Source organism: Centroberyx affinis, unplaced genomic scaffold (genome assembly GCF_046629955.1).
Source record: "Centroberyx affinis isolate AG114_WGS23_722 - 3 ecotype Tasmania unplaced genomic scaffold, CSIRO-AGI_Caff_v1 ptg002143l_1, whole genome shotgun sequence".
NCBI lineage: Eukaryota > Metazoa > Chordata > Actinopteri > Beryciformes > Berycidae > Centroberyx > Centroberyx affinis.
This window is the reverse complement of record NW_027280461.1, coordinates 69522-91646: the sequence shown is the minus strand read 5'-3', so window position 1 is coordinate 91646 and position 22125 is coordinate 69522. Positions and strand designations below refer to the sequence as shown.

At 40.4% G+C, this 22125-nt stretch overlaps 2 protein-coding genes across 2 annotated transcripts; both read left to right on the top strand.

The window, feature by feature from the left end:
- Positions 1-381: 381 nt before the first annotated feature.
- Positions 382-7267, top strand: LOC139654708 (ZP domain-containing protein-like). Its single transcript, XM_071531853.1, has 9 exons — positions 382-582; positions 688-832; positions 1459-1602; positions 1928-1986; positions 3302-3489; positions 3685-4079; positions 4210-4306; positions 5642-5822; positions 6057-7267. The coding sequence occupies exons 1-9, from the start codon at positions 522-524 to the stop codon at positions 6212-6214; spliced, it is 1428 nt and encodes a 475-aa protein (XP_071387954.1). The 5' UTR covers positions 382-521; the 3' UTR covers positions 6215-7267.
- Positions 7268-13443: 6176 nt separating this feature from the next.
- LOC139654705 (uncharacterized) lies at positions 13444-21862 on the top strand. Its single transcript, XM_071531849.1, has 13 exons — positions 13444-13620; positions 15416-15621; positions 15922-16059; positions 16393-16531; positions 16612-17956; positions 18150-18291; positions 18404-18547; positions 19127-19185; positions 19392-19582; positions 19753-20153; positions 20664-20763; positions 21071-21266; positions 21390-21862. The coding sequence occupies exons 1-13, from the start codon at positions 13495-13497 to the stop codon at positions 21524-21526; spliced, it is 3324 nt and encodes a 1107-aa protein (XP_071387950.1). The 5' UTR covers positions 13444-13494; the 3' UTR covers positions 21527-21862.
- Positions 21863-22125: the final 263 nt, after the last annotated feature.

Sequence of the window (22125 nt, the reverse complement as noted above, 5' to 3'; positions counted from 1 at the left end):
CGACCACAGCCCCACCAACGACAACCACAGCCCCACCAACGACCACAGCTGCACCAACGACGACCACAGCCCCACCAACGACAACCACAGCCCCACCAACGACCACAGCTCCACCAACGACCACAGCTGCACCAACGACGACCACAGCCCCGACAACCACAGCCCCACCAACAACGACTACAGCCGCACCAACGACGACCACAGCCCCACCAACGACCACAGCCCCACCAACGACCACAGCCCCACCAACGACCACAGCCCCACCAACGACCACAGTCGCACCAACGACAACCACAGCCCCACCAACGACGACCACAGCCCCACCAACGACGACTACAGCCGAACCAACGACGACCACAGCCCCACCAACGACAACCACAGCCCCACCAACGACAACCACAGCCCCACCAACGACAACCACAGCCCCACCAACGACAACCACAGCCCCACCAACGACAACCACAGCCCCACCAACAACGACTACAGCCGTACCAACAACAACCCTGCCTCCATCTACCACTATGCCCTACCGTTCATCAATTGCGCCTTTAAGCAAGCTTCCTCTGCAGTTCTCTGTTCATGGTTCGACAACAATTTTCTTTTATTGATATTTACCACACTGATTTACAGTTTAGCATTTATTTTGATAAATTTCTAACTCAGTGTCTCTTCTCATTTGACTTTCAGTTGACTCACACTACGCCCCTTCATGTCTTGATGGTGATTATTTCCCCATTTTTCTGTCTCCAACTCCAAGTAATGGAGTAAATCTTCCTGCCTTTGTCAACAACACACTTGAAATCAAAGTCAGATCCACAGCACAATATGCCACGTAAGGAAATTTCATATTAAAATCATATATATAATTTTGCAATCAAGTGTTTATTGTGTTTGTAAGGGATAATGTACGCTGAGCCTACACTTTGCATCAGGGTCTTGAGTCACCGTGTCGGGACTTTTTGTAATGACCGGCTTACTGAACATTATCCCACTTATTTCACGGCTACTTACCAAAGTTAATCATTTGTCACAAAATACTGATTTTAAATTATTTTATTACAAGCTAAAGAAATGTACAAGCCTCCACCAAAAAAGTAGTTCTGCAGGATCTTGCAGTAAGCAAGGAGTAATATATTTTTGGTTAATTTGATTCAAAATTAACAACCTCGACCAGACTTCTTGAGTGCGCAGTGATACAATGAGATGCGAAACAGCAGTTTGTTATTCTGAAATAACAGAATGTGCTCCTTGGCCAATCAGAATTGAATATTCAACAAAGCTATGTAAATATTTTATTTTTGCATATAGGATGTATATCACATATTATTTCCCAGTGTTTCATTACAAATGTACTACAATTATAACCAATAATTTGTGATTAATACGTTAATAATGCGGGTTTGGCTACAGAATATTGTTCTTTTGGGCAAGTTTATGAAAACATTGTTCCCCTTGTAGGATCTATGGCCTAATTATCACTGGACCAAAGGGCATTTCAAAGCAGAAGACCTCCACAGAAGAATATACCATAAAATGGACACCAACAGATGATGAAGTGAATGACCATTTTCCCATCTGCTTTGTTTCTGAGGCAAGAGATAGGTGAGCTTTAAATACACCATCCACTTTATTCTAAACCTCATAAATCAGATGGACTAGGTGATAAATTAGAAAACCATTATGTAAAAATGTTCTATACAACATGGAGTGGAGATTCGTACCTGGCTTCCACTTCCATCACATTTTCATGTGAACAGCTCCTTGGTGAATAATTTATATAATTTGAACTCTGCCCACCTAAACCCAGATGGAATCATTTTTTGAAGGATTGAAATGTGAGACTGTTGATTTCCACATAGCTGACATTATAGACTACATACAGGGCAGCTAAACTGAATAATTTACCAGCTTTAATGTTCTATTCCAGATACTACAGAATCTATCATTCAGAGCTGCGTTGTGTGACTGCTGATGTTGGACGCCATGGTTAGTATACTTCAAACTTAAGTTACATTTTTTCAATAATTTATCATTTTTCATGTTGAACACAAATCTTGTACTCTTGAGCAGATTGCACTGTTTATATTATGTGATTTGTTTGATATTATGGGGCTCAGTGTCAAATGTCAAATGTCAAATGCTCAAAAGTATTGTTTTCACTATTGGATATTGTTCTTATCACAAGTCACAAGTCTGCAACCCAAAGTGTCTGAGGGTGAGAACTAGTGCCTCGCGTGGTCGTACAGCAGGTGTGCTTTCACTGACTGTAGTAGCAATATTTTTACAATTACTCCTGATGAGCAAATGCTGATTACATCAGGGGAATTCCCAACTTTTCCCCGAGAGACCTTCTGTCAGTGGATTAATTCCCTGTCAACAGGGAGCCTGGGTTACTTTTGCACCTTCCTGTTCCCTTTCAGTTAGTACACTAATGCAATGGTTAGTTTTATTGGAACGTACCATCACACATTGATAACGTCAGTGACATTAGTGGGTAAAGCCGTAGTCATTAAATAATTCCGTTTAGAGGCCAAGTTGACAGGTTCCAATGTTCTGGCTTGACCTGAGTCAACAGGTTTTTTCTGTAACGGGAGCTCCCACAACTCCCACAACTTATCTTTGGAAACCAGCAAGGAGTCACTCAGATTATGGTCAGTGCCTCTGGATGCATTCTTTCCAACGCAGCCTGAACCAGCTCCAAGGGCACAAGATTATAACATTATAACCTAAGATCAGGTGAAAATGCATCCACTCCCAGCAGCGCATCCTCATTGCACATTGAAAAACAGTAGGGTAGTAATGAAGTGAATTAATGAATGTTTTCTATGGATGTTACCAGTTCTAGGTTGGCCCAATCTGAATCTTCTCCAGATTTGTGAGAAAAAAACAAACCCAAAACACCCAAAAGACCTAGTCTCCATTTTCCTGCTAGAGTCCCCTTGAGAAGAGATCTGCGCCCAATTTCATAGTATACATAGTATACTTACATAGTATACTAGTATACTTACAAAGTATACTCTCTCTTTTCCCAAAACGGAGATTGTCATTTCTTTCCTTTAGCTGAAGTAAACAAACTGTTGACATGTGGGACCTGCAGAGTCTGTCCCACAATCAGCAAGATGGAAAGATAGGAACCAAGCAATTTCTTTGTGTTTATTAATCAAATTTCAAGTCATCACCATTATGTTGTGCGTCACACTTGAGTGTAAGACACATGTCTAAAGTCTTCACCTCTGTTCACACATCATTACAACACAAATAACACAAATAAGTGTTATGTACTATATCTCTTACTATTCAGAGACCGCTGTGCACTGCAATGAAACCACAATGATAGTGGAAGTGGAGAAGTCCTATCTCATCAGACGCAACGAGGACAACTTACACCTGAAAGACTTCAATGATCCTGCCTGCAACCTGACAACACACTCCAACAGCACCCACCTGGTCGCCATCATGTCGCTGAACACCTGTGGGACCACACTGGAGGTACAGCACACTAAGCCAAAATGTGTCAAAAAATATCAATATAATAATGATAGGGTTGAACACACCAGTATTTCTATGATAACCATGAGAGTTTTTATGGTATTAAAATGGTATGGTATTTCTCACAATTCCCACCAAACAAATTCAAAGTGTGTTCCTAACATCAGCGTCTATTTTATTCTCTTTCACTTTTAGGAAGATGAAGACAACCTTGTCTTCAAGAATGAGATCACATCGGCTGACCCAACTGAAATTATTTCCAGGCAACATGATGTTGAGATCGCCTTTTCATGTGTCTATCCCAAACGGGCCAACCTGACGCTGGGATTCAGACACAAAAACCCATATGCCTTTACAGAGAGAGGCTTTGGTGCTTTCAGCTTTCAGTTTGAATTCTTTGAGAGCAAGAGGTTCAGGAAACAGAAGGAGGCCAGCACTTACCCAGTGGAGGTGTACCTGAAGCAGATGATCTTCATGGAGATTGAGTCAACTACCTCCATCCCCAACACAGAGCTGTTTGTGGAGTCCTGCAAGGCAACTCCCTATGACAACCCAAACTCTCGCATCACCTACACTATCATTGAAAATGGGTAGGTGTACGCAGTGATGAAGCATCCAATTCTTCACTTCTGCATGTGCTACAATATTAACATATATTGTGTTCAATATGGTTTTGAGGAATACTACTATTTCTAAACCATTATTACTGTATTATTACAGATGTGTGAAGGACAACACAGTGCAAATTTACCCTGGCTCCAAGTCTCAATTCAGATTTGGAATGGAGGCTTTTGAATTCATTGGTGCTCATGAGGAGGTAAAGTGAAACATACCAACATTTTGTATACAGAGCGAGGTATAAATGTACTTTTGGTTTAGTTAAAGGACCTCACCAACTTAATTGTCACCTTATCCATTATGTGATGCCAAGACAGGCAACAAAATCATCTCTCTGAGTCCAGTAGATAGTTCTGTCGCTTGCTAACGCTTTAGCATACCATATGCTAAGTTATCATAGGGTACTAGCATTATCCTAAAAGTGAGAAAATGAGAACTTGTTGCAACTTTAAGGCTGGATGGTTAGTTAATTTTAATGACGAGTCTAAACCTGCCAGACTTAGGAAATTGGTCAAATAGACAAAAAAGAAAGCGCTCTTTGGAACTACTTTCAATGCCAGAAAATCTCTTTTCCTTTGAGACTTTGAGTGTAATTTTTTTTTTGTTTACACAGGGAGTGAATTTAGCTAGAAAGCTAAGTGTGTTGTGCTGTTGATCGTAATGGACTTCAGTAATGATGGAGATTGAGGGTTTTTTTTCCAGAAGTTTTTAATCTACAGGCCATCGAATAAAAACAAATGGGCTTCCTGGTGGCTCAGTGGTCTAAGGCAGTGGTTCTCAACGTGGGGTCCGGGGACCACCAGGGGTCCTTGAGGGGGTTCCAGGGGGTCCCTAGCAAATTGATGAATTGTTAAACTTCACCATTATTTCATTTACAAGAAGTTAACACAATTAGAGAATGTAGAAGAATGACTGTTTTGATCATAGTGTCACTGTTATCTCTCTACCTACAATAAAGATAGTCATGGAATTCTGGACAAAATCATATCTAACAATACACATATTATCAGATTTGGGTCTGAGGGACAAAATCTCATCAAATGGGGGTCCGTGGTTCTAATGTGGACTAAATTAGGGGTCCTCGATATGAAAAAAGTTGAGAACCACTGGTCTAAGGCGCCTACCATGTAAGTGCGATTTTCTGTGTTCAAAAGGACCTTTGTCGCATTTCATCCATCTCCCTCTCTCTCACAATCTTTCCTGTCTCTCTATACTTTAATCTGTCAAATAAAGGTGAAAATCTATAAAAGAATAAAAAACACTACCAACTTTGGATTGCTAAAATGTCTATCTTCATACTTTAGATAATGCTAATTGCCTACAATTATTTAACATACTGTATGCTAAAGCGTTCGCATGTACACCAAACTGATTTTGGTGCCAATCCTCCTGTCAGTTATTGGGTAAGGTGACCTATGGGCCAAACTCAATAGGTGTAGTAACTTTTCTTTAAAGTGATGGGCCATCATAGCATGTCCCCAGCTGTGCCCAGGTAATCTGAGGAGGGACTGACTTCAGCCCACTGTGTCCGTAGGTCTACATCACCTGCTCAGTCATCCTGTGTGAGACTGGGGTTCCTGGAACCAGATGCACTCAGGGATGCATCAGGTCCAACTCAGGGAACCAGCGCCACAAAAGGGAAGCTATAGCCGAGACTGCCAGGCACTCCATTTCCCAGGGACCTATGCGCCTGTTTAAGACCTCTGACAGCCAAGGTAAATATATTTATACACACACACACACACACCCGTTTGTGCCAGTGTAATTCATGGAAAATTCTTACCACAGCGGCACAAGCCTCTCTCACTGTCTCTAAGTTATATGCCGACCATGCCGCAGTCTTCTTGGGAACTAGAACTAAGTCTCTAACGCATTTCCCTTTGTTTTATTTCTTTTTGATTTGTTTTTTATGCTTTTTGTTTGTTTTTTTGTTTCTATTTAATTTTTAGCCTCTGGTCCAAGCCTGAATCTGAGCATGAACCTAATGTTCATTGTCGGCTGCCTCCTGGTGTGTGGAGTGGTGGTCTACCGGTCCAGGAGGTCCAGAGCTAAATACCAACCCCTGCCAACCTCTGACTCAGACGTGTCATGTGAAAATGACAGGTGATCAAGGGTGGAAGTAACTAATTACATTTACTCTGTATACTTTACTGTAATTGAGCAGCTTATTTGTGTACTTGTACATTTTAAATGAACTACTCTTTACTTTTACTTAAGTAGATTTTTACACCAGTACTTTTACGTCTACTTAAGTAAAATATCAGCAAAATACATTCTAGTACTCTTTCCACCACTGCAGATGATATTTGATTTTCACATACAGTGTATACCTTTGTCAGCCAGTCACTCAGCTTAGAAGTGGGCTGTCAACACGAGCTCTACTGAGCACTATGAGCACCACGTACGCAGGTGCAGGTTTTTCTTGTTAAGGTGAGGCACCACAGGTGAAAATGGTGATTTTGGCTGAATTGGTCAACTTTGAGATATTGTCATATTTTGCTTCTATAACAACTGTAGTTTCATAAATTGTACAAAACTAATCAAATACAATTATAAAAAGATAATTAATTTTATACCAGATGCGCGCACAAAAAACTTCTAGCAACTTAGTGACCATTTTCTTAAAATGATGTACTCCTTCTTAAGTACCAAATTTTGCATGGTGTTTTTTAACAAAAATAGCTGGTAATTTACAGATGCTTTCTTTAGTATCTTTTGTCATTTACTTTTTACGAACATGCAAAAATAGGTAAAAATTGTACATTTTCATGACATAGTGTTTTGTAGATAATTCATCAAAAAAACTAAATTTGGACAAATCTCTCTTACAATTACTAACCATTTAGTAGTTTAGTCAGATTGAAGGAATCTGCACTCTGACAAAAAACTAATTTAAATTTACAAATATTTTTTTCCACTATGATTGCTTTTTTAAGAAAATGCTGTTCAATTCTTTTACCCTATTCATCTGTGGCGCCTCCCCTTAAACATTTTATTTAGTCATGTCAGTCAATTGTTGTTGTCTTTAAATGTATCAACATAAAATGTATGTTATGTTGGGATATTTTTGTGGTAATTGAAAAGGAAAAGGATTATATGCTAAGACAAAGAGACAAATATCATGTCTGTGAACTATTAAACTGTTTATAATTTTCAAATATTCCTGTTGTGTCTGAGATTTTATAAAACAGCATGACACCCCAAAAGGATTGAAGGCTTTTATTGAGCCACTCATTCCTTTAGAGTCAAGTGGAATGTGTGTGATTTTTGTGAGAGATAAATGTGGATTTGCGAAGAAGAAAGTGAGGAAAGATTGTGGGAGGGAAAGATCAAGATACATTTTTCTACTTTGGGATAATGACAAATTACTGTCTGTTCCACTGACTTTGTGAACTCTTAGAATGAAGGCTGAGCTTTTACATTTGAATGAAAAAAAGACTGCAATACTGCTATCAGTTCCAGTAGTTCCAACTAGTAAATCTACCCTTATATGCAAGTGTGCCATTTATATATTAAAAGTGAAGACCACTTCAATGCAATTCTCAGATTTAATGCTGAAATTTCATTCTTTCAACTTTAATCACAGCCTGCACAAACTGAACTGTCTGCATTCAAGCTACACTAGGCAGGACTAGGCTAAAAAAGTGGGGCTGCAACAGAGCAGATAATCATATCCCACCTAACCAAGATGCTGTAAATTTGAGCTATTTGCCCAAATAAAATTCTGGTGTCAGGTGTGGTCACTGGTGGGAAATGTTCTTGGTGCACATGAAGTGACACATCAAATTTAAGAACAAAATACAAAACTGTCTCTTCGAGTAAACGCTCCATCCAGAGGAAGCTGGACGCAAACAATGATGACTGAAGCTCTTCACCAACCAAAGAAGACTTTAGCTCTGATGAGTGCGTAGTTTACTGATGTCACATTACATTATTTCTGGGTAATGAAGCACTTCAAACTTTCAAAATTCAAACAAGGTTGCCTAATGTGAAAAAGCATAGATCTAAGCTTAGCTAACCACAAAAGTGTGAGCAGTGGATATACTACTAACCTTTTCCATATGCATGCACCTTATCTCAGTATGAAAATGAAAGTATTCATGTTACTCATGCAGATGAAATGAAGGTGGAACTATAAAGTGGCATCGGCCCAACCTTTGTCTTGGTAATCAGGTGAGAAGATAAGGTTTGCTACAGCATTGCATGCAAAGGAATACCTAACCACTGGTATTCTGATTGTTTGATACCAGCATGTGCCAAATCTTTGCAGATTTATGTGTGTTAAGCATATATTAATCAGTGTTCTTCACTGAAACTTGTCTTTAGATGACAAAGAATGTCCACTAATAAGAAATGTCTACCTATAAGCAAGATAACAAGAGCTGCCAGAAGTGCCATGGATTTCAGAAGAAATGTCTCATCATTAATTTATTCATCAGACTTGGGTTTGTGGTCTGGTGTAAACTCTACAATCCTCTTTAACTAAATGCTCCTATAATCCTCACAGAATCACTACGTGCAGTTTAATAAACTTTATAAATTACTTTATTATTTCCATTTCTGTCAGCCTATCACATTCCTCTGTTCTTTGAATGAACCAAAGGAGCGGATCACTTTATCCAGATTTTATACCATAAATAAAGACTACAAAATAGAGTATGAGCTAGATGCAAATTTGTATACGCATGTGCATCATTGCTAAATGTGAAAGTGTTTTTCTTAAACATGCAGGTGAAATGGACCATAACGTGGCCTCTCCCGGCCTTTGTCTAAATAATCGCATGGTCAGGTTCCCACAGCTTTGCATGCAACAGGATATCAGGATATCAAATCACTGACAAGCTGGAAGACTCGATTCACACTGGTATGTGCCCAGTGTAGTTACTTCCTTGTAGATTTAGCATTGGATTTACTAACTTGATTTATTGTGAATGTGCATTCTGCACAGTACAAAGATATTTTGTTCACCTGAAACGTTTCATTTAAAACTCTTTGTCCTGGATTTCATGACAAATTCCCACAATTAGTCCATTTAAAATAACAAACCAAGTGGACCTCATTGTGTTCTTAATCAAGGCTAAACTTACGCACATGTTGCTCTGTTTGGTCTTGACCTCTTTAATCTTGATCTTGACTTGGACTTGGACTTAAATAGACTCACTTGACTTTAGTGCTCTTACCCGCCACACTCATCAGTTCCCTAGTACAATGGCAGAGCCCTGAACTAGGATTTCTTTTTGTTTAAATTATTTTTGATTCTTGAATAGGATATTCTACTTTCACATCCCATCTCTGAATACTGATCCATTTTTTTTTTTAATAAATCAATTTACCTTACTAACCTATAGTAGCTGTCAACCTCTCAGGAACTAAGAAAAACAGCTTGTTTTTAGCTGTTTGACAATTTTGACATGATCCAATGGGGTTTCAAAGGGTTTCATCAGCTCAAGAGATCAGAGAATTTTCTCAACCTAAAGAGGAAAATGTAATCCTTCAATTTATGTTAAAACATGAAACTCACCAATCTCTCTCTGTGATAACTGGCTTCACATCCCACATAACTGGTCTCACAAAGCTGGTTATCAACTGGCTCTGTCAACCAAGGAGTTTCCCATCCCACTGTGAGCGTGTTCACATGAAAGGGACGGGGTTTGTAACAAATAAAACCAATCACACGCAACATGGACAGACCCAGAGCAGCTGATGTAAGACAAAGGCCCGGTCACACTACGTGCCAAAGTGCACACATATTTACTTTGCCCCACATTCATCTCCATTGAAAACCATGTGAAGGCCAAATAAAAAACATAATTTCTGGTAAATGGTAAAGCAAAAAAGATGCAGCATAACTTTTAGTCTGTCATGAGGCAGGACTCAATGATACATTTATGCATGTAGAGATTTGATAAATGATAGATTAAGATACATAGACTTTTATTTCAAACCTCCAGCTCAACATCACGAAGACCAAGGAGCTACTGGTGGACTTCAGAAGGAGGAGGCTGCCAACCCCCGTCACCGTCCAGGGGGAGGAGGTGGAGATGGTGAACTCCTGCAGCTCAACAACAAACTGGACAACACTGAGGCCCTCTACAGGAAAGGACAGAGCAGGCTGTACTTCCTGAGGAGGCTCAGGTCCTTCAACATGTGCAACAGGCTGCTGCAGATGTGCTACCAGTCTGTAGCAGGCAGTGCACTGTTCTTTGCTGTGGTGTGCTGGGGAGGCGGCGTCAAAGCAGGGGAAACAAACAGACTGAACAAGCTGGTGAGGAAGGCTAGCTCTGTTGTTGGACACAAACTGGACTGGAGGTAGTGGCAGAGAGGACGACTGTTCAACAACCCCAGCAACCCCTGTGACCCCCCCCCCCCCCCCCCCACACACACACACACACACCCACACACACACATACACACCCTGCACAATAACTTGGACCTGGACTCTAGCCCCTTAGACCCCCCTTTGAAATCCTGCATAATTTTATTGTGCTATGTTCTCTCAAAATACATTCATTTGGATGTTTTTCTCTATCTAAAGAACAAAAAATAACATTTCATATAATATGTCACCTTTAGATTGTATTTATGACTTTTGATGTTGAGTTGTATTGATCGGGTTTTCAGCTGTTTGGCGCCTCTCCATCAGATTCCACAAGCAATAATAAATTAATCAAACAATAAAAGCAATACACTCAAATAATTGTGGGATTATCTAAACATATGCTGCAAACAATTACAGACTGTAAAAGTGGAAAGTATGGGGAAAAAATGGATTACTAACATTGTGTTCTTCTCTCTATTATAATGAATAAATATGAGCAATACAAAATATTGCTGCTGCCGAGAGTGGAGAGGAAAATTGCAGATAGTGTAAATGTGTAAGTAAACAAGCTTATCTCTGCCTGTCGTTAAGGCACAGTGTTCATACTTTTCATTGAAACAATGTTGTGCAGTCACACTGAGTCACATTTAGATGGAATATGGATGTAGTCCATTGTGTCAATCACTGTCCGGAATCAAATGAAAAAATTCCAGCACTAAACATGCAGCAGTAAATTTAATTAAATACTGATAATTATAGTCAACTACTGTAAGCTTCCCTAGGAAGCCATCTTTTACAGCTACAGTCGGTAAATGGCTCAGAAACGCTAACATTTATGGTGATATAACAACTAATTGTGGAAAGCAAAGTGGTTCCACCAGTTTCTATTATCTGTACTATTCTTCAATCTTTTATGCTTGTTTGTCAGTCCATGTGTAGGGGGGGTGAGGGCGAGGATGTGGGTGCATGAGACCGGGAACATGCTTGGGGGTGTGGGAATTGGCAGGCAGGTGTGAGTGCAGTATATAAATTGTTGTTCTTTTTTCTGCTCGCCTGTTTCTGTCCAAATAATGTAAAACCCTCAATAAAAAGAAAATTAAAAAAGAAATAAATAAATTAAAAAAGAAAACACTTGAAAAACACTACAGTTTGCTATAGACTTCACTTTTTCTTTCAACTGACTATTTTTTTCCCCACCTTAGCTAAACACAGTGGATGAGCACTGGGTATACTGCTGGCATTTTGCACATCCAGAAACCTTACTGCTCAGTATGAAAACAAAAGTATTCTGAATCAGACTGGTGAAATGAAGGTGAAAGTATAATCAGTCATGATCCTGTCAGTCCAGTTGATGTGACAAGAATCAACCCTTGGCACAGACTTTCCCAAGAGTCATCCTTTTTGACAGCTACTGCCAACTTCTGCTCAACACTTGTTCATCATAATAATAGCACTTGCGTGAGTGTTACATACCTCTATCTTGACCGTAACACTTGAGCCATGAAGAGAGAATAAAAGACAGAATGTAGAAAAGCCGGTCATAATTGGAAGGCGTGATATTATTGTTAATACCATTGGACTGACTTCGTTGCAGCAATACACTATTACCTAAGAAATAAGATATCAAAAAAAAGTTTTATTCACTGAAATTTCATTGAAGATACCTACAAAGAAAAGGCCTACTATTATTTAAAGAATCAATTCAAGATGAGTTTGTTGTCTGGTCTAAATTCTGCAAGTATATATCATTAAATATCCATATATCAAATGTATATATTACATGCATCATAATGAAGGCTTAGATATGGGTGCTGTGTGACAGGACTGTTGAAACTTGAAGGTTTCTTTATGCATCGCTGTTCCGAAAATAATTCTCAAATTGAAACTGAACATTCCACAGTTTGAGTGTTGCACCTTTGATAAGGAGTGTCAGGTAGTTTAATGTTTAGTGTTACATTCTCCTAGATTAAAGTTATCTATGTGAAATGTGAAATCACTATGTTTTGTGAGCAAGATTTCTTTGATTGGTTTGGCATTACAGTACGTTACATTACATACATTACATTGAATATTCTAGTAGTTTAGATTATTATTTAGGATTATTACTTATCCAGTAGAAGTGAAACAGAAACAAAGGAAACAATGGGCGAATAGAAAAAACCTTTGGCCAGAGCTTCTTTTGTTTGGTATTCTGCCATAAAGTAATCTGATTTCTTTTGGGTTTTACCTTGTGCTAACAATGATCTTCCTTTCACAAGTTGCTTGGGTCAAAGTTATTATCACTCTAACATTGTGATTTTTAATGAATACATTACATTGATACTTAAAATTTGGCAAACAGTCCTGCAAGCAGAAAGCTTGAACTAAAACGGAACATAATTCAGCATTTCCATAACAGAACACAGCGATCTACAATGTTATGTGTTTGACGCCTTTCCCCGTTCAATTCTTGCCCCACTGTTGCCACATTATTAAGAAAACTTTGTTTACATGAACTATTTTGTGTTTTCTGTTTTCTCCTCTTGCAATCTCTCTGAATCCCATGGAGCCAGTTTGTCATTAATTTACACCCAAGCCAGTCAAACTATATCAGTATAAAGCCGTCTTTTAAAATGAGTGTAGTGGGAACTGATGACAGCTTTTAATGGAAAATCACACTACACAGTTGGCCTGCTTTGATTGTGCTCAGGTTGCACCTGTCAAATACTTTCTATTCCTGTGATCAGAGCCATTTTTCCTTCATGCTGGCCTGTCATTTACTTGAATGACATTAGGTAATTGTTTCACACAAATTATGTTTCTCTGATAATGGAAGTACATGGCATGCCCTTGTTCAAGTCTATCCAAACAAGGCGTTTACACTAAGTAATGTATTTAATCTTTTGCAGCTAAACCAGTTTTGCAGTTGGCCTATTGTTACAAGACATAGTAAGCATACCGATGAATTTAGCGGGCCATTCTCCAATCTGAGTTGTTTGGCAGGTCAGGGCAGAGTGTATATAAAGATGCTGCAGGTGGGGATGCGAGAGGCAGAGCGCCCTGGGACAGATGGTTGAGTTTCAGCCACCATGGCTTCTTCCACACTAGTGTTCCTGCTCCAGCTGCTCCTGCTCTCTCTGGCATCTGCATCGCACTACTACGGGGGCACCGTGACCTTTACTGCCAAAGGAAGAAACGCAGACGGAACATTTAGGGTGAGGGATGCGACTTTTGCAAGACCCTAATGATATGAGCCATGTACTGCAGCTAGCATGTATCATTCGTTCCACTTGAACTTATTGTGTGTCCTGGTGATGAAAACAATAATATACAGTCAGGCTTGTAAATATGGTTACTAACTTGTGTAATTTTGTGGCAGTTTCTTCTTCTTGTAAAACTGTAGTGAATGATTGTGTGCTGTGGAGGAGACAACATATTTATTTTTTATTTGTTTTGTTTTTTGGAGGGTGAAGGTTAGAATAATCAGGACCAGTATGTTGTTGTTGTTATAATATGCATTTATTATTATTATTATTATTATTATTATTATTTTTATCATTTTATTGTTTCTTACTTGGTTTTTACTTATAATATAATACTTATAATAATAACAATAACACAAATATAAAATGAGTTAAATTAACTTTTGGAATGGGAAGTCAAGTTGAGGTCTTTTCAGTTCACTGAAGGTAGTGCACTGTTCAGATGAAATGTGTATGTTGTTTGGAGAGATGGAAACCAATATAGAAATTTAATATTATTTAATATTTCATTATTATTTCATTATTATTTCATATTATCTGTTGCATTTTACCAAGGCTGTGTTGATGAATATCTTCCTTTCTAAAACAATATAATTCTGTAGCCTGTAAAAATCCCTTTCCCACTGTCTTATTACACATGGTTGTAGTAATCAGTAATTATCCGGGTGCAATTAGTTTAGATGCTGCTTGCACCTGACGCAGTGCTGATTGGACATATTGGCGTTTGACTACCATGAATTTCTTCACGATTGACACTTTAACGGCCCTGTGCTCCACTGACTGCTCTGCTCCATCAGATCAAGTGAAGAGGCATCACTCTGCTCACAATATAAATGTATTTATTTTTTCTACACAATTAATATCATTCCATTGCCGTTTTGCCCACAGAGTCCTGCATCAGAATGTAAGCCATTACAATCTGCCTTTGCGGGGCAAAACGTCAGTAGAATGGTTTTAATATTGCAGAACACGTAATTACAAGAGGCTATTTAATTTAGGGCCAGAGTGACACCTCTTCACTTGATCTATGCAGCTTTGTTTTCGGCTGCAGTTCACCGTGCGCTGCCTTCAGTCTGTAGGATGCTGTCTGGTAAATGAAGCCCTATCAAGTCTGTGGCACACTTTTTCATACGGAGATAGTCTCTTCATGCAACAGGAGGTGGCGGTACGGAATAAGAAGTAAGGGTACTCATGTGGACGAAAATCAGAAGTGCCGGTGTCCGGCCCAAAGTATTCTGGTTAAAAAGCTAGAAGCTTAAGGTATTTTTGGTTCAGTATGTACAGCTAACCAGTCAGATCCCTTCTCTTCATTTGGGAACTAAACTATGCAACAGTTCTTTGTGCCTGGCCAACAAAGCGCTTTAATAATATGCCCTCAGCTTCAAATCCCAGCCCCATTAATGAGAAACAAATCAGAAGTTGTTGAGGGTACTAGGTTGTTTTTCTTTTACAAAGAATATTATAGAGGCTAAAGAAGTTTTCCTTTTTTTCCCATTTATGCCATATTATATTGGTGCCCAACACCACTTACAATTATTGTAATGCTGTTGCTAATTAATGCTAATCATCAAAAACAGACAGTCACACATCTGAATATTAGATCTGTTAAACTAGGCTAAAATTACAGTGCTATAATTGTGAGTTTTTTTTTTTCTTTCTTTTTTTTTTTTAACACAAAAATGTCCTCAGCTTCAGTAAACCAACCTTTTATGATTGCACATTTACATTACATGATCTTGTTCCACAGGTGGAGTTTCGCGACAAGGGGACCTTTGATGGGTGTGTGTACCACCACAGCTGGTATTGTTACAGCGGCAGCTGTGGCAATTCAGTCAGAGTTCAGAGAGGCAGTATTGACAGCAGCACCAACGCACCACGAACTAACAGACAGTGGTGTGAAAGTCAAACCATCACGACAAGACATGTCCCAAGTGACAAACCTTTTCAAATGAGGTGGGGTATTTTCATCAAATCACATAATGATCATTGCTATTATTACTAACCTTTATATTATTATTATGATTATTATGATTATTATTGTTAAACATATTCTTGTTATGAATAATAATAACATATTACAGTCTTAATAAAATAATAGTACAGTAAAATTGTAGTTTGCTGAGCACCATCCTCTTTTTCAGCAGACCTGCAACATTTTCATCCACATTTATATTTATTGTGATTCAGCCAATTCTAAAAGTAAGCAGCAGTGTTTAGATTCAGTATCTCAAGACTGTTGTGTCCACACACCAGGGAAGCTAGCTGTTGTTGGATCCCAACAAGCAACTACATTGGATCTTGGAGACTGTTGACTCTAGTGGATTTAGGAATAAGATCTGATACTGGCGAGCCAAACAGATCTCCAGAAGTTGCCATTCTACCTTTCCTGCGGTAAGTCCCCTACCATACAGTGGATGGACACAGTGGACACACTCTTCAAAGAAATAATTATTTTGCCCGGAAAGACGTTTTTTACCTGGAAATTGTTTGAAAAAACAAAACAAAACAAAACATTTTCTTTGTTGAGTGCTTGTCATGTGTTCTACCATGTTATGCCCTCCATCATACCATTATGTTACCTCTTGTATTACTACCTCCATTTGCTGTTTTGCATGTTTAACTACGCTTGCTTGCTTTTCATTCTGCTGATTTTATTCTTTTGTGTAAGGGACCCTTTGCAGACGTCTGGCACTAACTGTTACTCTTGTTAACGTATGCATTCAGAGTCCCTGTGAACTGCCCACGGTCATACAACATGATGTCCTTTGATCCCGATGGTGACCAAGTTCGATGTCGATATGGAACAGCCATTGGTACAGAGTGCAACAGGTGCCGCCCACCTGCAGGCTTTCAATTAGATCAGGTAGGTTGAAAAATCAATTTCCTAATACCTCGCACAACTAGTTTTTGCCTCAACTAACGCCAGTATATTCACATTGTCAGGGCTCTTGCACATTGTACTACTCCAACTCATACACTGGCGTCTATGGATTTGAGTTGGTGGTGGAGGACTTTCCGCGTCGCCCCATCACGCTGGCCTACACGGACGGGTCTCGATCCAGCAGGTCTCCACTGACTGTAAGGAGAGGCAGGCGCTCACCGTACGGCACGACTGTCTCCTACCCCTGGTGGTGGGCTCACACCGCCACACCAGCACCAACTACCGCCAATAACAACTGGGGGTGGTGGCAGGGGCAGCACACCAGCACCCAACCTCCCAGAACGACAAACCCTCCTCGGTGGTGGTGGCATCAAACCAATACTCCACCTCCAACAACTGCAAACCCTTCATGGTGGTGGTGGTGGCAGCGAACCAGTACTACACCTCCAACAACTACAAGCGTTCCTTGGTGGCAGCGAACCAGTACTCCACCTCCAACAACTACAAGCGTTCCTTGGTGGCAGCGAACCAGTGCTCCACCTTCAACAACTGCAAACCCTTCATGGTGGTGGTGGTGGCAGCGAACCAGTACTCCACCTCCAACAACTACAAGCGTTCCTTGGTGGCAGCGAACCAGTACTCCACCTCCAACAACAAGCGTTCCTTGGTGGCAGCGAACCAGTGCTCCACCTTCAACAACTGCAAACCCTTCATGGTGGTGGTGGTGGCAGCGAACCAGTACTCTACCTCCAACAACTACAAGCGTTCCTTGGTGGCAGCGAACCAGTACTCCACCTCCAACAACAAGCGTTCCTTGGTGGCAGCGAACCAGTGCTCCACCTTCAACAACTGCAAACCCTTCATGGTGGTGGTGGTGGCAGCGAACCAGTACTCTACCTCCAACAACTACAAGCGTTCCTTGGTGGCAGCAAACCAGTACTCCACCTCCGGCAACTACAAGCCCTCCTTGGTGGTGGTGGCATCAAACCAGTACCCCGCATCCAACAACCACCTCTCCTCCAACAACTACCACGAACCCTTATTGGTGGCGAGCCAGTACCACACCTGCCACAACGGTCAGCTGGTGGTGGTGGTGGAATCACTCCAGAACCTCCACACCACCACCTGTCGGGTCCACCACTCCCGGCTGGTGGACCCAACCGAACACATCCCCGTCCCCTTGGTGGTGGAATCAGCGCACTACCACACCTTGGTGGTGGCGGACCACCACTGCGCCTCCCACAACCACAACCACAGCAACTACCACCACATCTGCTCCTTGGTGGCGGACGCGTACTACCACCACTCCCAGGCCAACTACAACCACCAGGCAGACGCCTAGCACCACAGGACTCTATGCTTCCACTTCCCCCCTCAGTAAACTTCCTTTGCAATTCACTGTTCTTGGTAAGCCAGCCAAAATGCTCCTCCTATACATTTGCATGGAATATATACACAAAATTGTAAAGGTAGATTATTGTTTTAATAATTGTTTTTACTTGTCCCCTCAATTGTCTATACATCTTTTAGTGTCATTAGGCTCATAGCTGTGGAACGTATTGCACTTTGGCATTTAAATCAATCTTTATTTGAACTCTAGTTGATGCAGCTGCTCCCTCTTGCAATGAGGGAGAATACTTGCCTAAGTTCCTGCCCCCAACACCCACAAATGGACGGCGCCTCCAGGCTGAAGTCAACAAAGAAATGGAGATCAGAGTCAAAGCAGAAGCTCAACGCGCAAGGTAAGGGAGAACAGGCATGACCAGTGTTAGCCTTGTGGCAGTAAAAGAAAAATCCCCTCATTTCAGCAAGTACAATATAACCTCATTTCTGACTTGTTTTGTTTTCATACAGGCTGCAGGGTGTCATCATCAGCGGGCCCCTGAATATCACCAAGCACAGGAACACGCATGATGAGTTTGTCATTAGATGGACCCCTACTGAAGATGACCTGGGAGATCATTTCCCCATTTGCTTTGCTGCTGAAGCAGTATATGGGTGAGCCTCATGTTCATTCTTTTATAACAGCACTGACACAGCATAACAGCATTGAACTGTAAGTCAAACAAGAATAAAATATGCTTTTACAATGTTTTGTTAGATGTAAAATTCAGAGGCTGATTGCCTCACCTGTACCCTGAATTTTACTAATTGAATACTATTTAGAATTTAAACTGCCTCTTGTGAGAATAAGAAATTCAATCAAAATTCCACACACCCATTCTGGTTGAACCTATAGATTTATAAGGGATGAAAGAGGCTCCAGTTATAGGGGAGGAGCTTTTTCATGGCCCAGAAAAAACTGAATTGATCTGAGTACAAGGGACAACAACAGACCAAATGGGGAATGAGCAGATCAGATATTCATCCCTCCACCATATCTTTTGACCTATTGAGAAGATTAAAGTGAACATTTTACATAAGTTACCTTAAACATAGACTTTTGTGGAATTGTATTTAGGTTAGAAAACAAATCAGTAATAATCATTAATATTAACAATGACAAAAGCAATGGAATGTGTAAAAAGCATTACTCTCCTCAGTGAAAGTGTTAAATTAATCTTCAATGGTTTTCAGGTCTGGCATCTATCAGTCTGAGATGCGATGTGTTGTGGTGAAAGTTGTGCGGGAGAATGGTGAGTCTTATTGGTATCGTTATGCCAACATCTATAGGCTGCTACAGTATATAACCAAAACTGTAAAGCTATATGTGTTGGATTTTCACCAAATATATTTTTAGTGCTGTAGAGAGACTTTTTTTTTTAAGGTGCAAAAAATGCTGTGTTGAGTTTTCAGCATAATCTGGGGAGAAAATTATTAACAACAAAATCTCTTCCTCCAGTTGAAGCCAACGTGATCTGCAGTGAGTCCACAATGAGAGTAGAGGTGGACAAATCCACATTCCCTAGACTTCATGAGGATAATCTACGGCTTAATGATCCCAGCAACACAGTCTGCAGCCTCCAGAGCCACTCCAACAGCACTCACGTCATCGCTATCTTCCCCCTCAATGCTTGTGGCACTCAGATCGAGGTAAAGAACTCTCTCCTGGATGCTAGTTGGTGGTATTTGTTTCATTAATTACTGTGCTCATCTGGTAATCATCGATTTGTCTAAATGACGCTGTGAGTTATAGAGTGAGTTATTAGTATTGCTTTTCATCAGTAGTGCAAGGACTGAATAAATAACTTTTGACTCTGCAGGAAGATGATGATTACCTAATGTTCAAGAATGAAATCACCACTGTCGAAAATGTCAGAGACCTCATCACCAGGAAGCACCTGCTGGAAGTGCAGTTCTACTGCCAGTACCCCAAGCGGGGAAATGTGACACTGGGCTTCACTGCGCACAGGTCAAATGTCACAGTGTGGGAGAAAGGCTTTGGTACTTTCATCTACGGGTTTGAGTTCTACCAAAGCAGCCGTTTCCAAGCAATGATGGATCCCAATTCGTACCCCCTGGAGTTTGACGTAGGGGACCAGATTTACATGGAGATAGAGGCCACATCTTCAGTCAATAACACCGAGCTGTTTGTGGAGTCCTGCAGAGCTGCACCATATGATAACCCCAACTACTGGCCAACCTACCCCATCATTGAAAATGGGTAAGTACAACACCTAGTGGCAACAGAGTAAAGAACAATTGAATGATTTTTCTTTTTTTTATTGCCATTTCCACCTGAGAATTTATTCCCTTGTACCCTAATAGCTCATATGTGAGATGACCGTGTATTTATGTAAAAGTTAATAAAAAATAATACTTTCAATTGACAAACATACAGTTCAAACATACATGCTGTATGTTTGAACTGCAAAGCTCCAGTAACCTGCAACTATTGAATATATTCAAATCCCTCAACAATTTCACATGTAGCTGTAAAGCAGTCAAATTTAACTGCTTTAAAGAATTCCTCAGTATAACTTAGGCACACACACATGCATGCACACACGCATGCACACACACACACACAAACATATACACAAACACAAATGCACACATGCAAACACACTGTTCAAAACAATAAAACCCCAAACCTCTGCTCCTCAGTCTCATCCAGTGTCAGGCATGGAGTTACAATGACAATGTTTCTCTTGTCTGTACTGTGTTTTGCCAGGTGTAAAGTAGACCAGACTGTTCAGATCTATGCAAGGAGGCACCAGGGAGAATTCCGGTTCAGCATGGAGGCGTTCAAGTTCATCGGACTGCACGACCAGGTGAGGAGCAAACTATTTAGCTGGAGAGGAGCCAGTTACTGCAAAGAGCTAGTGCCGAATATGTCCTGTGGTATCTATAAATGCTTAAATGAATAATAGCATTGTATAATTTCATGATTTTTTTAATTTAATTTCAAAACTAGTATGTATCACGCGATACTGATGTAACCGAGGTTTGGTTGGTTTGATGAAGAGCAGAAGAGGAGAAAAGTGGAGCAGAGGGTTCGATTACAACTCTGCCGTTTGCCCACTGGGAGTGACAGTTTAAGTCTGCTGATGTAATGACAGATTATCGCGTTGTGTTCAGGTGTACATCAGCTGTTCGGTGATCATGTGTGAAGCTGGAAACCCCAACACCCGGTGCTCCCAGGGATGCATCAACACCACGTCTTCTCCGTCTCACGGTGGCCATCATCGTGGCAAGAGAGCGGCCGTCATCCAGACTGCGAACCACCTCGTTTCCCAGGGCCCCCTGCGCTTGAGAAGATCATCTGAGAGCACAGGTAACGCTGAACCTTTACTCCGGTCCGTCATGAATTAAAAACAGGACATGTTGTTTGAAACTCTTGGTGGGCTCGCAGACCTCTGACAAGGCCAGGTTTAAACTGTGTTTCTCTTTCCTCCAGCGACCAACCTGAACCTGAACCTGGTGTTCATCGCTGGATGTCTTCTAGCAGCCGTTGGAATGATCTGTGCAGCGGCTGTTTACAAAGCCAAAACCTCAACGGTCAAATATCAACCTTTACCAGCATTTGAAACTTAACACAGCTGTGTGTGCAGCATATCAAATTGTTCATTGCTGAAGTTTGACCATGGGGAACAGTTTGATTCTTTTCTATCAGTAAATGGGAATTCAAGTGTGTGAACAGTTGTCGATAGCATACTTACCTGAGTGATTTTCTATGTATCATTTATATTCAGGTCTATAAAAGCATAATCATATTTCCACATCTTAAATAAGCATAAATCTTTTTCTGTTTGTGAAAATTATTATTATTATTGTTAGCAGATTATTATAGAATCCTTAGAAATGTCTCCACCTATGATCTTATATAGTTGATATAATGAATAATGAATCAATAAAAAATACATATACTATCTTGCATAAATGTTCCCTTTTTCCACTTTAATTCTTCACCATGACATACACACACACACACACACACACACACACACACACACACACACAGAGGAGAGCGAAAGAGAGAGAGAGAGAGTGTGAGAGAGAGAACAATTCAAGATGTCACCCATTCATAATCTCTATGAAGCTGCCACACGTGTGCAGTGACTGTCCTAATAATGTGAGTTTTTTGTTTTATAGAATATAGCCTTGCATTTGTAAGGTTTCTTCAATTTCAGGTA